At 42.1% G+C, this 15,323-nt stretch overlaps 1 protein-coding gene across 4 annotated transcripts in view; it reads left to right on the top strand.

Moving 5' to 3' along the window:
• C12H3orf67 (chromosome 12 C3orf67 homolog) overlaps positions 1-15,323 on the top strand; it is a 238,675-nt gene that overhangs the window by 179,300 nt on the left and 44,052 nt on the right. For all 4 annotated transcript variants that reach the window (XM_029918410.1, XM_029918411.1, XM_029918412.1 and 1 more), the window contains one exon: positions 6,293-6,354. In XM_029918410.1, coding sequence (XP_029774270.1) covers positions 6,293-6,354 — 62 coding nt within the window. The remainder of the gene's footprint in view (positions 1-6,292; positions 6,355-15,323) is intronic.

Below are 15,323 nucleotides of genomic sequence, written 5' to 3'. Positions count from 1 at the left end.
CCCAGCCTTGAGATGTTCACTGTGCTGGAAGGAGGTAGAGAGTAAACAGCCCCCATAAGTCGGGGCAGTAGTGATAATAGAATGAAGAATTCCGTAACAGATACAGAAGAGAGGCCCACATCAGAGGGAGCAATTAATCCTACCTGTTGGTTTCAGGGATGCTTTCACAGAGAAGGCTACAGTTAAGCCAGAGTTCAAGAATGAGTGCAAGCTCCCCATGTGGAAAGAGGGGGAAAGGAATCCCAAGTTCTGAAAAGGAACAAGGAAATCTATGGATGTGCGGGTGGAATTCTCTCCTCCATCACCTTGAACAGAACTTGAAAGGAATCTTTGCTTATCCCACCATCGCTACCAGCCTCTACCCAGCATACACGCCATGCGACACCCTTTGTCCAGATCATGTCATCATGCTCTTCCCTCTGCCTGGAGACCCTCCACCCCTCTCCTCTGCCTGGAACACTCCTTGTTTTACAAGGCCCACCTCAAACATCACTGCTTCATGAAACCTCTCCGACTCTCCACCACCCAGCGCAGTTACTTGCTTCCTTCTTTGGGTTTCCATTATCTTCAGGCTCGGTGTTAGCATTTACCACATCAGGGAACCATTGTTAGCAGTGTGCCCCAGGTCTGGCTGTGAATTTTTGGAAGGCAGGACCATGCTGAGCCCAGGGCCTGGCATGAGGTCACATTCAGTCACTGGTTGTTAGTCACTGATTGAATGAATCAAACAGAAATATTAAAGATTCTCTTTTTCACTGTGCCATAACATAATTTTCATCAAAACTCCAAAATAAATGTCAACTTGACTTTGCTTAAATAAACTCTGAGCAGTGCAGGTTGTATTTTACATTCAAGTTTGATAAATGGATATTAAATATACAAAGGAAAAAGTCCCCTCCAGACAGGGCTTGATGACCAATGTTTTAAGAAGGGGATTTAAGCAGGTCACATTCAATTTAGCATCTTTACCTAACAACTTCACACACTGCAGTCTGAAACCCAGAAGCCTATGCAGTGGAAAATTAAGAGTCTTTAGCAAAATCTATTGTGTTTACTACCAGTTTTGATTCCTCAGCTTTCCTCAGCATCTGTACAGTACAGAGTAATATGTACTGTTTAAAAGGTGTTTAGACATAATAAATTAGTCATTTAAAAGTGTAATTAAATGTAACCGTATTTCTCATAGCAAATTGGCTTTTGTAGGCATCTCCCTAAATAAATCAAGCCTACTGAGAAATCCATTGGCCTTTGACAGACAAATTTTTCAAAGTTTCTAACTTAGAACCAAATTCAATTAAAACAATACTTTACAACTTCTGTGGAAACCAGGCTACAAGTAATCAATTTTGGAGGGTTTCTGTTAGGAGTAGCTCTTATGAGATTTATTCAAAAAACTCGGCTCTGGGCAGCCTTAGGAAGGGAGTTACGAGTTGCTTATAATGGATTCTTAAGTGAATTTTATTTTGGTGAGGGCTTTTGATTGACAATAGCATAAAATCATGTCATGGGTGGGTGGGTGTGTATATGGTTTCTTTTTAAGGAAAAAGAGTAGCTATTAATGGAAGCAGCTTCTTGCAGCCGCCAAAAGAATGTAGACTCCGCGTCAGCCTACCTGAGCTCAGAACCCAGGTCTGCTGTTTTCTGGCACTAGGCTTGTAAAATGGGAATGATAAAGGCCTTCCTTCTGTTGGCGGGGTGAGAACTGAAGGGGGGTGGGGAACGCACAGACCTGGCAAAGTGAGCGCACAGCTTTTACCTGCTGCTCCCCCAAAGCTATTCTTCTCAAAGGGCCACTTGAGTGATCAGAAAAGATTTCTAGGACGTTTCCCCTTTTTGTGACCACTGAGGGCTCTAAGGATAGGTAGAGGTTCTTCTGTGCTTGTTTTGATGTGAGCTTCACCGCTGAAATCCAGACTTAGCCCCTCAGAGCTTTACAAATAGACCCTTCCGTTATTTTATTATTTCACTATTTCATTGTCTCCCTGTCCTGCCTCTACCCTAGATTCAAGAAGGGCGTTCCTCATGTGCATGCTACCCTGTAAGCAGATACCCTAAAGCCATCGTTCCTTCATGTGAAGAATTCCCATTCCCATAATCTAATATCAAGCACATAACTCTCCTCAGCTTGTTTAAAAGAAAAAAAAAAAAAGCTCATTGCATGCATCCATCAACATGGCACATTGCAGAGCATACTATTTGGAGAAACAAGGCAAAATGCACTTAATAAAATTACAAGCATATGGTAAGGTTCTCAGACAAGTTATTTACGGTCTTGATTAACCTTGCAACATTTTTGCCATTTTCATAGGTTTTACATAACAACATGAAAATATTGTCTTTACCTTTTAACATGGCAGGATTATCTTATCTCCTGTTCTTTTATTTAGCCTTCACTTCCCTCCCTCACCCCAGAGTCTCTAGCAGCTCGATCATGATCACGGGGAAAGCAAAAGCAAAGCTTCTTGTGCTCAGTGGCAAATTTTAGTTCAGGTTTTCCGGACGCTAGTGCATAGCAACAGCGCCACCAAAAGGACCAGGGCCCGAGTTTCTAGGATCTGTTCTGTTTCTTTGCTCATCAGCCTATCAGCGTTTTACGTAATGATCACTGGCTGCTCCTGTCCAATATATAATATATTGGCATTTCCGGCTCTTTATAGTTAATAGTCTTAATTTGTTCTGATCTACAGATTCATTAACTTCTCAGCTTTCTCTGGGTGTAATGAGTTTTCTTTTAATTCTCCTGAACTAAAAAAGGTAAGCAGTTGATTGTGCTAAGCTGCAGATAAATCAGAGGAGCAGATGTTCTTATACCACTATAGAAATGATATATGAAAACTGATATGGGAGTCGGTATAACACTGAAATGTGTGAGGAGCTCTGTGTTTAGTGACTATGAAAGTCACCCGGTGAAATAAACTGCCCTCTGCCTCAGAGTGTTATCTATTATATCTTATGTTTGTCCCAAAGTTAAAAATGTGACAAAACTTATTTTCTGTAATTTTATTTTTTTGTTATTTTTTTAATGGTTATTTTAATTTTGAGAGACAGGAAGAACGTGAACAGGGGAGGGGCACAAAGAGGGAGACACAGAATCTGAAGCAGGCTCCAGGCTCTGAGCTGTCAGCACAGCTTGACGCAGGGCTTGAACCCACAAACTGAGAGATCATGACCTGAGCCAAAGTCGGATGCTTAACCGATTGAGTCGCCGACCCAGGAGCCCCTATTTCCTTTCAATTTAAACATACAGTGACATGAATTTTATTTATGGTAAGGAGGTAGTCTTAGACTTCAAATAAATATTTCAGGCCAGTTTTTTTTTCTGCCATAAGCCAAACTGAGTTTGTCATATTTGTTTTCAAAAGCTTTGGTATTCACCACTGTAGGTGAACCTATGAGTTGAATAAAGCACTACAACCTAATGGTCAAGAGGATGAACTGTACTAAACGGGGTTCACTCCACTGTTTCCTGGCTGGCCTGACCTTGGGTGAACACCCAGTGCCTCAATTTCCTCTTCTTTTGGATGGAGTCATTAATCTTACCTGTTTCACAGAATTGCTGCAAGAAATATGTGCTCAGGGAATATCAGCTAGTCCTGATACTCTTATTGTCATAGTTATTGGTGGGTATTGGTTGCTGTTCTTTTACTGCTTAAGGTATTAATAGTCTGAATTATGACTGAATTCCAAAGCCAAAACACCAATTTTATTTTTTTAACTGGTGCTTTCATATGATATCACCTGCCTAGAAATAGTACAAATAGGTTTACTCCTGCATATGTATTAAAACATAACTATTTCCATTTGTGGATGGGGACATGTGGCTTCAGACAGCGGATCACATCTCCCCCAACCCAACCCACCATGTTCAGAGAGCTTTTAGAAGCCATTAGGCACATTCTCATTCATTTTGATTTGGATCTAGGAAAACAAAAAGACCTCATGCAAGTGAAAGCGCTGCCCTTTCAAAGCATCAACGCAAAGTTATGGGAACCGAAATATCTTGCAGGAGCTCTTTAGCTGCATCATTGCCATGGCCCCTTCCTGTCCCAGAGTCTGATCATGCAATAAAGAGACATGTACAGAGAAAGGGAATTGGGCCCACCGGTTGTGTATGGGACCCACTCCAAACCGAAACATGTATCCTTCCCAGACGGAGTCACTAGCGTTTGGGGTGTCGAAGTCAGTTTATAGCAGTTATTAGGTATGTAAGTCAGAATGTTCTGCCTTGATATGCCATCACTAAATTGAAGTTGGTTATTGAATAAAATATATAGGGGTGACAACCTGATAATTAGCTTTCAGTACTAAAAATTAAGGAATCAGGTATTCAGACTGAGTTCCATTACCCTACAATTATTTTAACTGAATTTGTTTTCTCTTTGCCTTTCTGTCCATTTCCCATCAGCACTCTTGTCTACTTTGAAACATTTCTGCCGGTTATTTTTTGTTTTCTAACACTAAGAAACCACTACTTATGGGAGTCTTTTGTTGGCCGTGTTCTTTTTCACTCCTTGTGTCACTGGATCAGTTTTTCATATGGACAGGGGCAGACGTGGGAAGGGTCAGTCTGTGTAGTCTTAAGTGAGAGCGGAGTCACCAACAGGGTAGGATTCTGTAGCCATTTCTGTTCTCCAGAGGATGGAAGAAGTCATTTGGAATAAGGGGGTTGGAGACATGTAAATAGAATTAATGGCATAAAATTTTAAAAATCGAACTGTGCTGACTATCAGCACTGTGGTGCTTAGAGAGTTATGGAAAGGCCTCTGGAAGTGAATCGGAGGAGGCCCGTTCACTGGAGGCCGAGTACAGCTGAAATACTGGACGCATGCCAATGAACGGATTATCCAGAGTATTTCTGCAACCCGTGTGAGATGCTCTAGAGAACCCGTTAGGCCCTTTGCTTGCTAATTTCTTTCTCTGCTGTGAAATAATAAAGCCTCAATCATAAAACTAAATTTCACTTGCAAATTGCTGGAAGTCTTATTTCTCCAGTGAGATCAAATATGTCTTATGACATGTTTTTCCTTCCACTGTTCTCCCAGCTGTTGTTTCTTATTACTGAGATGGTGATGCATTGATACCGGTTCAATTACCAAAGTATCTGAGCGCATTTAAATTCACGGTGCATCACAGAGAGTCAGGCTAAGTGACTGTGATTATCAGACAGGGTGTTTGATTTAAATTAAAGGAACACTTCCAAGAGATTATTTATAGAAGGAGACCGTCTACTCCAAGAATTCCCATGACCCACATCTTTAATATTTTAGGACCTGTGAAAATAAGGAGTACGTGGAAAATAAGGAATATGTGCTCTGTTTACACAGGCACCATTGTGGTACTGTTTTTCTCAGTTGGAGTCAACCCTGTGGGGTCACATTAAGGGTAAAAAAGGCCTAACCTCAACGCTGTTGGGTAAGGAAGTAATGGAAATCCTTTAAGTGCAATTCAAAAATGTATACCAAATTCCAGCTTGTTATAAAATGAGAATGTTAAAAATGATTTTCGTATTAGAATTACATGGTTGTTAACCACATAAGAAAAATACCACAAGCTGATGTTTGAAAGGAGATATAATGGAATTTTCTCCCTTTATAGGAACCAGGGAAAAACTTAAATTCCATTGGAGGCAAGAGTTTAAAGCTTATTTGGGGATGTGATGGTTTAGTGGTGCTTTGAAATAGTAACTTAAATGTTTCTTGTGGAGGGAAAAGTTGAGATTTCACATTTTCCTTAGGTATTGGCACCATTTTTTTTCCAGTTCACTGATTACTGCTTGAGGTTTTATTATGCGCTTGGGGAAGATGACCACCTTGACCTAAGATTTACATCTATAATTCCATTAGTGAACATGCAGGCTATCCTTGCAACCTGCTAACACTGAAATATAAATATATATTCCCTGTCTCTGGGTCTCTGAGTTGTTGCTGACACTTGCTGTGCAACATTAGCTCCATGAAATGTCTTCCCTTTTACTGTAGCTGGAAATATCAATGAATGTTAACAGCATCGAAATTCCACAAGGAGGAAGAGTCCGCATGTGAACTTTAATTACACCTCAGCTGCCCATCTAGTGCAGTCACGGGCCATTAAAATAACCTGTGTTTTTCTCATGTGTACCGCCCTGGTATTTGCTGGATCTCCCAAAACAGCCTTTGAGTCTTCTGGAAAATAAACAGCCCCTCTATGCAGATGGTCCCTCAGGAAAAAAATGACAGCAGTGAGAGTGCATGTGAAAGTGTATGTAAAGAACACGACGCTGATTAGTACCTCACAAATGTTTTGTCTTTTACAGCCTGTCAACCAAGGTCGTCATTATCAGCAAGAAATGAATCCACCTTCTCCTTCTAATCCCCGGTAAGAATCATTAATAAGCTAAATGTCCTTTAAAAAATTTTATTTAGGGGTGCCTGGGTGGCTCAGTCGGTTAAGCCTCCGACTTCGGCTCAGGTCAGATCTCACGTTCGTGGGTTCGAGCCCCACATCAGGCTCTGTGCTGACAGCTAGCTCAGAGCCTGGAGCCTGCTTCCAGTTCTGTGTCTCCTTCTCTCTCTGCCCCTCCCCCTCTCATGCTCTGTCTCTCTCTGTATCAAATAAATAAATAAATAAATAAAATATTTTAAAAAATTTTTTAAATAAAAATAAAAAATTTTATTTAAAGGATTGTGCAGGGCGCCTGGGTGGCTCAGTTAGCTGGGCATCCAACTTCAGCTCAGGTCACGCTCTCACAGCTCATGGGTTTAAGCCCCGCATCACGCTCTGTGCTGACAGGTCAGAGCCTGGAGCCTGCTTCGAAATCTGGGTCTCCCTCTCTCTCTGCCCTTCCCCCCCCTCAAATATAAACACTAAAATTTTTTTTTAAAAAAGATTCTGCATTTTTCCTGGTTTCACAAAATTGTTGCCCAAAACTTCTAAAGAACTTCCAAATTTCTTTTTCTTAGGAGTCTTATAGTTCAGTCTACTTTTCTTATTTAGAATGTGGTGTGGTAGTTAATAGTCTACCTGGATTTAAATGGCACCTCTGCCTTTTACTAGTTGTGGGACGTTTGAGTAAGCCATTTAACTCAAGGTCAGCCAGGCCTAATAATCACCTCATATTCTCTTGGGATAATCATATGAATGAATACATGAAAATTTCATAGCATAATTTTTGGCATGCAATGAGCTCTCTTTAAGTGTTAATCTATTCCATATTATTCTATTTGCATAGATACTTCATTTTAATCAGTATGTAATGTTTAGTACATTTTAGGCATGAATTTTTTAGTATTATCTGGTCCCTTTAAATTTATCAAGATAGCTTATATCAGTTCAAAGGCCATTGTTTTCAAATTTCAAAAGCTAATAATCTCAAAATTATTTCATTATTTCAAAAATGTCATTGACATTATGAGTCATTTGTCAGTATAGAAAAACCTCATTATTGGGGCACCTGGGTAGCTCAGTCAGTTGAGCATCCAACTCTGGCTTGGCTTAGGTCATGATCTCATGGTTCATGGGCTCAAGCCCCACATCAGGCTCTGCTCTGGCAGTGTTGAGCCTACTTGGTATCCTCTCTGTCTCCCTTTCTCTCTGCCCCTCTTCCCCACTCATGCCCACAGGCACGCATCTCTCTCTCTCTCTTTCTCAAAACAAACTTTAAAAAAAAAGAAAAACCTATTATTTTAGGCCCACTAAAGATAAGCAAATCTGAATTTGTGTTTTGAAATATACTTTCTAAAAAATAGTTTATCAGTACAAATCACTATCACTTTATCACTATTTATTAAATACTAGGGATTTATTGAAAATCAGTCTATCTCGAGCTTACCCACAGGATCTTAGTTATTATAATGCATCTCATTATCAAGTCCTCTCACCTATGTTGTGAGAGGTCCCATTCCCATGGAATGAACCAGAACACCAGTGATAGTATTGTAGCTCTGGCTCTGAAGTATATTTATTACATAGTATCTGAATTAAGACTCATTGGTTGAACATATCAAAAACAACTTAGCTAGTAATAAAAGAGAGACAGACAGACAAAGAGAGAGAAGGAGGATTTGTTAAGTAAGACTACAGGGCTCAGGAAGGGTGTGGGACTGGAACACTGAGAGGCAACTGGGTAGTTCCTCACTCCATCTCTGCTTGCTTCTTCCTATCTGTTCCATTCTGGTCTCGAAGCACCAGCTTTCTGTTTCCAGTCACACAGGGCTGTCTGACAGCTCTTGGGTTTAGGTAGTACAGTTCAAAGTACATGCCCAGCCTGACAGGCTATGTCTGAATCCCAATTCCTTCCTACTTTCCATGAAAGAGAATGTGATTGGCCTAGCTTGGGCCAAGTATCCACTGTTGGCCCAATCAGCAATGAGCAGCCAACCAAGCCACGTAAAAACTGCCAGGAGACCACCTGCATGGTTTACAGGACTTGTATGGGGCCCAGAATATTATGACATAGGCAGTGTAAATGTTCTTTATTAGTAATCACTTCTAAGTGTCACTGGTCTATACACATGATCTGGTCATTCTCACATGTTATCTAGTAGGGGAATTGCCACTATCCTAAGTAGATACAATACAGAGTTCAAAACTGAGGTTGTAATTTCAGTGTATATAAAGATGTCTTACTATTCTCAAAATCTTTTGTCTCTTGACATGTAGAATATGTCTCTTACGATCTTTCAGCTCATAAACTTTTTATTGGTATATGAGTAAACTTTTAAGGTAACGGGAAATCCAGTGTCGATCCAAATTACAACTAGTCAGAATTTATAATATGATATGAACAAATGAAAGTGAGAAAAAGGTATGTTATAAAATGGAGCCTTTTGTTTCCATAAAAGGAAATGACTTTCATCCTAAATCTGCTATTAACCTATACTGTGTATATGATCTCAGACCAGCTACTCAACCCAAGCAGACCTCCCCAATAACATGAGCACATGTTTAAAAGAAAGGATTTGAGTTACATGCTCTCTCAGGTCACTTCCAGGTTCATGATTCTGAGACTTTGATGAGACTCATTATAGATTTTATGTATGAAACCCACTTCTACCATCAGAGGGAACACTGCCCTGTAGAGAAAACACTCCTCATAATGTTGGATTAATTAATGTTTAGACATAGTTCTATATAACGTTAAACGTCTCTTTTAATATTTGATTCCCAAAGATACAATATAGGAAAATTCACCAGCCTAACATACAGCATATTCTATTTAGCCAATTAAATATTCATTCATTTAGGGAAAATCAATTCACATTCACATTTTTACATAATAAAATAAAAAGCCAAAAGCTAAAGTAAAAAATAAAATGCTGCCAATCCCATTTGCCAGCAGGTTATCCACCATGTTTCTAGAAAATTATTGTTTAGTTGTTCAAAACACTTGCAGATTACATGGTTTAGCTCTTAGCTCCATAAACAGCAGCTTGGGAGAATTGGCAGAAAGACATTATTGGGCCATAAATAAAGACGATGATAAAATTATGAGGTCAGCATAGATCATCATATAAAAATGGGATAAATTGAATCATATAATGCATGTAATTTAACTTAAATAGAAAACTATGATCCTTTTAAGGTTTGTATTTATTACATGTCTTACAAATAGGTCTCACAACTAGACCCTAAAACACAAAACTTTAAAATTGAACTGTAAATTTAAAAGATACTGATAATGAATATGAAACAAAAAAACGTAAGAAATAAAAAGATAAATCTCCAAGTCTGCCCCTTGGATAAACAAGCATCTAATCTGAGTCCCAAGATCGAAAATTCTGCCTACGGAGGCTCTAGACAGCACATGAGGGGCAAGAAGTCTCTTGATTTCCCAAATTAAGTGTGGTTGTGATGAGAGTCATGCAGACATGACGGGAAAGGGGACAGGTATGGCTGTGGGTCCGTCGAGAGAGTACGCGGGTGCCCTGTGGGAGGGGAAGTGGCCACACTAGCTTCAGTGACCTATCTGCAACTACTCCAGAGACCTAAGAACCTGAGATTTATACCCACACTCATTTTCATACCCACACTCACACCCACACACATATATATATTGAGAGTCAGTTTCCAATGAGCTTAATTAATGTAACAGAACAACCAGCCTGCAAAGTCTTTCATTTACATTTTGCTCTGGGAAGAGTCTTGTCTCTGCAACATAATTCCCTTCTTAGTTTTATGTGCTTATGAGGAAGGTTAAAGATAGCATGCAGTCCACAAAGCAGACAAATTTGGGTTTTGGAAAGTTGACTCTAGGATGCCAATAGCCAAAACACTACACATATTCATAGATTGTGTTCCTCGGAATATAAGAATCTGCTTGCGCTCACGGGGCAATGCTTGCCATCAGAAGGAGCGGGGATACAATGGCAATCATTTCCTGAGCAGTTCGCAGTCTCAGAATTGAAATATACATGGTTCACCTCATCCTATCTCCTTGGGTCTAGATTTGCCTAAAGGCAGCATCTCAGATTCTGGGGCCCGCGTCCCCATTATCCATGCACCCTGATGCTTGGGACACTGACAGCCTCTATGACAAGGTGCAGAAATGGCTAACATAATCTGGTACAATTTAGAGGCATATTGAGTAGGAGGAAACAATTTCACAGTTCATTCCTGTTGAGAAATACTTCTAGCATGTAAACTTACATGCTGCCAAATGGATGCTGTTTGCAGCCTTAAGTCATTTATTATAAAATGCCATCTATTGGTTTGTGGGGTTTAGAGCTGTCCCTTAGGCACATCCATTTATGTGTTTTGTAGATTCTTCAGAACAGCTCAAGATATTTTTGTTCAGAAATGGGTTTTATAAAATAAGCTGTGATTACAATTCTGGTTGTCTGTTCGTGTGGATGGAGTCGATAACCAGTCTTTTATTTCAAATGATGATTATACTTGGTATGTTTACAACTCCTTGGAAAATTCGGGGGAGGAGGGAAAGTAGTCAAAGGCTCTGTAAGGTTCTCAATGTTTATAGAAATAAAGAGTTTAGAAAATAATTCCTGAATGCCCAAACAGTAATGAGCGGCATGGTTTTCTGAAGTGTTTGCTTTATGATTTATCGCCTATCTGTAGTTTTTTTTTTTAATGTCACTGCCAGTTGTGTTAAACCTTAAATCCTTTGCAGCTTTGCCACATGTTTGTGTGATATAAACATACTTATAACTATAATTAGATGATAAAGCCCTGCGGACTTTGACAAATGATTAATAACCACTGACCGCAGTTCACGCTGGTGCAGCGAGCCTGACTGAGGCACGCTGGCCTGTCATGGTAACCTACAAATACTACTCTGGACTGATTCGCAGTGGCTTCATTTTTCTTTTCTCTCCAGTTGTCAGGACTCCAGCCTGAAATGCTGTCCTGTTGCTTAAGCCTTTTTTCCCCACCAACACAAAAGAAAGAAAATGTATAAATAAATAGAATTAAGGACGGAACTTACATGCCATGTTTCTCCTCAAATGATTAAATTTGGATCGTTTTAAAACAAGTAAGTTGGATTTTGGCAAACGTTCCTCCTTCAGCCCAAAGCCCAACAAAGGATTTCCTGATTAGCGACACAAACAGTTTCTCTAAACTAGTTGTAGTTGTGTTATCATTGTTTTCCATTATCTGCATTTTTGCATTGCATCTTAAGGATCCGTGTATAAAACCAAACACACCAGGTTTTAGTTTCATCCTTTCTCTTGTTAGCTTAAGAAAAGCTGTCCAGGGGCGCCTGGGTGGCTCAGTCTGTTGAGCGTCCGGCTTTGGCTCAGGTCATGATCTCATGCTTCGTGGGTTCGAGCCCAGCATCAGGCTCTGTGCTGACAGCTGGCTCAGAGCCTGGAACCTGCTTCAGATGTTGTGTCTCCCTCTCTCTCTGACCCTCCCCTGCTCACGCTCTCTCTGTCTCTCAAAAATAAACTTTAAAAACATTAAAAAAAATAAAAGAAAGAAAATCTGTTCATATCGGCGCCTCTCAATTCATACCCCCATCCCCAGAAATTCACACCCGCTCATATGAGGACAGCGATTCTCCATCCCCAGAGCCCCCAGTCTGGTTCAAGCTCCTTGGGTGTCATTGCTGGTGGAGCTCCCCAAGGGCAGGACGGCGTCCTGTCCTCTCTTGCTGGTGCTGTTCAACCGGTCTGGCTCGGGTGGGAGCTCCGTCAGGATTTGCGCTGAGGGAGGCAGAGTAGAAGGAAGCCCGGATAACACTGAGAAGTCAAAGTCTTCATCCTGAATGTTAACAAGTTAAATGTCAAGTTTTTCCCTATATCTTGGCAAGAATTACCCTTTCCTTTTCCTGAAAATAGGATGACAGCGGTATTACTTTATTCATAAGGAGGTTAACACTGTGTTTTTAGGAGAGGCTCTTGTTTGGATAGAGTTTAAATCGAATTTCCATGCATGTTCCACTCCCTGCTGGCCAGAGATCTCTAGACACTGATAACCATTAGAAAGGCCCTAATCTTTAATATGTGATATACTACGTGTTATGTATACAAGCTATTTAATAATAGCTTCCAATGCCTTGTATATTCTAATGACTCTGAAGGTTATATGTCCAGCCCTGACCCTCCCATGAATTCCAGACTCATCTATCCAAGCTGCCAACTTGACAGATACCCTCTTGAATCCCTAGCACATACCTCAAATCCAAGCATTGGAAACAACTTGGTTTTCTCTCCCTCTACACATCTGTTTTTTCCTTCCAGAAGATACATCTCAGAAAATGCCGCCGCCATCCCCCTTTTACTCAAGGTGGAAACCGAGAGCATCCCTGCTTCCCCACCCTGACCCACCCCATGTCCTTCCTCAGTAAGCTGTGCTGGTGACCCCTCTGCCGCAGCAACGCCAGATCCAGCCTCTGTCTCCGCTGCTGCAGTCCCGCCCCTACTGCCCTCACCCCGCACCTGGACTAATGCCCCGGCTTCCCACCTGCTTTCTCTACTCCTTCGGCCCCTAAGTTCTGTCCTCCACTCAGCAGCCAGAGTCATGGTGTTACATCTAAACTGGAGCCAAGCGTGGCCTCGTGCAAAACCTCCCAAACGTTGCCCACTGCTCTCAGGATCAGATCATGCTCCTCACCCTGACTGCCCACCGCCCAGCCCATGTCTCATTCCCTTGTGCACCCCGTGCGCTGGGTATCAGACCCCACGGCTGTGTCGCTTGTTCCTGGACACTCCAGGCTTGCTTCCACTTGAAGAGCTTTGCGTGAGATGGCCCCTCTGCTTGGATCTCCTGTACCCTAGAAACGACCCTCGGTAACAGCTTCCTTCTGTCATTCTGGGCTCTATCTAAATGCCATCACCTCAAAGAGGCCCTTTCTGAGCTTCCTTAGCAGCCAACCTAAAATAGTGCCTGTCCTGTCTGCCTCACGGCATCATCTGTTTTCTTTTTACCACAGAGCTCCTCACTACCTGGCATCTTCTTGCTTGTTTGCCTGTTGGCTATACACACACACACACACACACACTCACACACACACTCACACACACCTCCAGAATATACTGGAATGTCAACCGCATGGGCCTAGGGACTTAATCTCTCTTGCTCACTATATCCCTGCCTCCTTGAACAGTGCCAAGCACAGAGGAGATGCTCAAGAAATATGTTTTGAATCTCACAAGAATGAGTTTCCTCCATCTCCCTACACCAGCTGCCTCACCATGGACTGAACTGCTAGCCAAAACCCAGAGAGAAGCACCTACCTACTTTCCTCCCTCGAGGGCGCATAGGACCTGGTCCTGTTTCTACATGTAGTAAATGAAATCTCATCACATTGTTTTAAATGAGCCCTTAGAAGATAGCCACAATCTAGAGTCTCCAGTAAAGTATCACGTTAAACCTTTCAACAGAGTTTTCCAAAATTGAACTCCTGTGTTTTTTCTGTATTCTTATTGGAAATTGCTCATCTGCATTTGCCTACACAAATACAGATTTTTGGAGTCAGGTGTCACTTGCCAGAAATGTGCTTGGCTTGCCCCTGCTGCAGAAGTGCTTCATCCTCACCGGGCTAACAGAATCTAGACACATACATGGAAAAGAAGCAAAAAGACAGAGAGAGAGAGAGAGAGGACTTGAGCTTATGGAGTTTGTGTCCTTTAAATTCAAGGGACTCCTGCGTTTTCGGCTCCCCAGGAGCCTCTCAGTCCACTGGTTGAAGCTTTACAACAGACTTTAAAAATATGTGATACAAAGAGACCCTGCTGGGCCCCTGCCCTCCTTGGTCTACACCAAAGGCCCCCGCTCAGAGTGGCCTTTCTAGTCCTGCCCTGGAGAACACTGCAGCTAAAGGCACTGGTAGGAAGCCGAATCCTTCAAGAATCATCCTGCTTCTCGCCTCTGACCTCTCTGCCCCTAGCACCATGCCTAGGCACGGGGATACCCTTCCCGTTGGGTCCAGCAGTTCACGACCGGAGCTGGGCAGCTGGTGGTCCACGGCCCCTCACTTCTCCTTCATCCTGTCTTGGCACATGGCTGCCCAGCCCACTTTGAGTCTGGCTCTGACCATTCAGTCCACTAGCGCCCGTTAGCTCAGATGGCACACCTGCTCCAGTCACCCGGTCCCAGGCCCTAACTGGCCCGCACCCCTAGCTGGCCCACGTCTGACCAGTACTTCTCTTTCTTCACTTGACTCTGCTTCCTCACTCTGGCCCTGCCTGCCTGGGCCTCTGCTGACCCCACTCTTCACTTTTGCAGTTGAAATGTCTGCCTGCTCTCTGACCAGATCTCTTTCAGGCCCACGGGACTCGGCATTTCAACCTGAGTTCAGTTGCACTCCGGGAGACAATCTTAAGCCATGAGGGCTGGGGAAATACTTGTCTATTTTAGTGATTGTCCTATTTTCCAAAATTGCAAACTCAAGAAACCCGTTTCCATAAGAGTCTAGAACAACAGATTGCATCTTCTCCACCACCACCGCCGCCCCCCACCTCCCCAAAGCTTCTGTCCCTGAAATGATGGATCCCTGAAGACTTCGCATTTTTAACTAGCAGAATGAAAAACTCCCACGGTTAGCCAGGCCTCCCCAGTCACTGTTATCCATCCAGATGACGAACTCAGATTACCTTTGGCCCAGGGTCCAATGTAAAGAAGGTAATTACCAAAGCAATTATTTACCATTCTAACATGTTACCGTTTCAGCATTTAATTAAAAGATTCAGCTTTTCCTTCTGGAATAATGAGCACCTTTAAAAAGTCGAAGTACTAATTCCCATTTATAACATTCACCTCTCTTCTGTCCGAGGGGAAAGGGAGGGGATTGTAGGCTGAGGTCCAGGATAATGACATGAACCTAAGAAATGGAAGACCGTAATTATGGTTAAATGGCCATAGCCAGTCACATCCATAGACTCACTGCC

Source organism: Suricata suricatta, chromosome 12 (assembly GCF_006229205.1).
Source record: "Suricata suricatta isolate VVHF042 chromosome 12, meerkat_22Aug2017_6uvM2_HiC, whole genome shotgun sequence".
NCBI lineage: Eukaryota > Metazoa > Chordata > Mammalia > Carnivora > Herpestidae > Suricata > Suricata suricatta.
The sequence above is the reverse complement of the archived record's forward strand: the minus strand, read 5'-3'. Positions and strand labels throughout refer to the sequence as shown.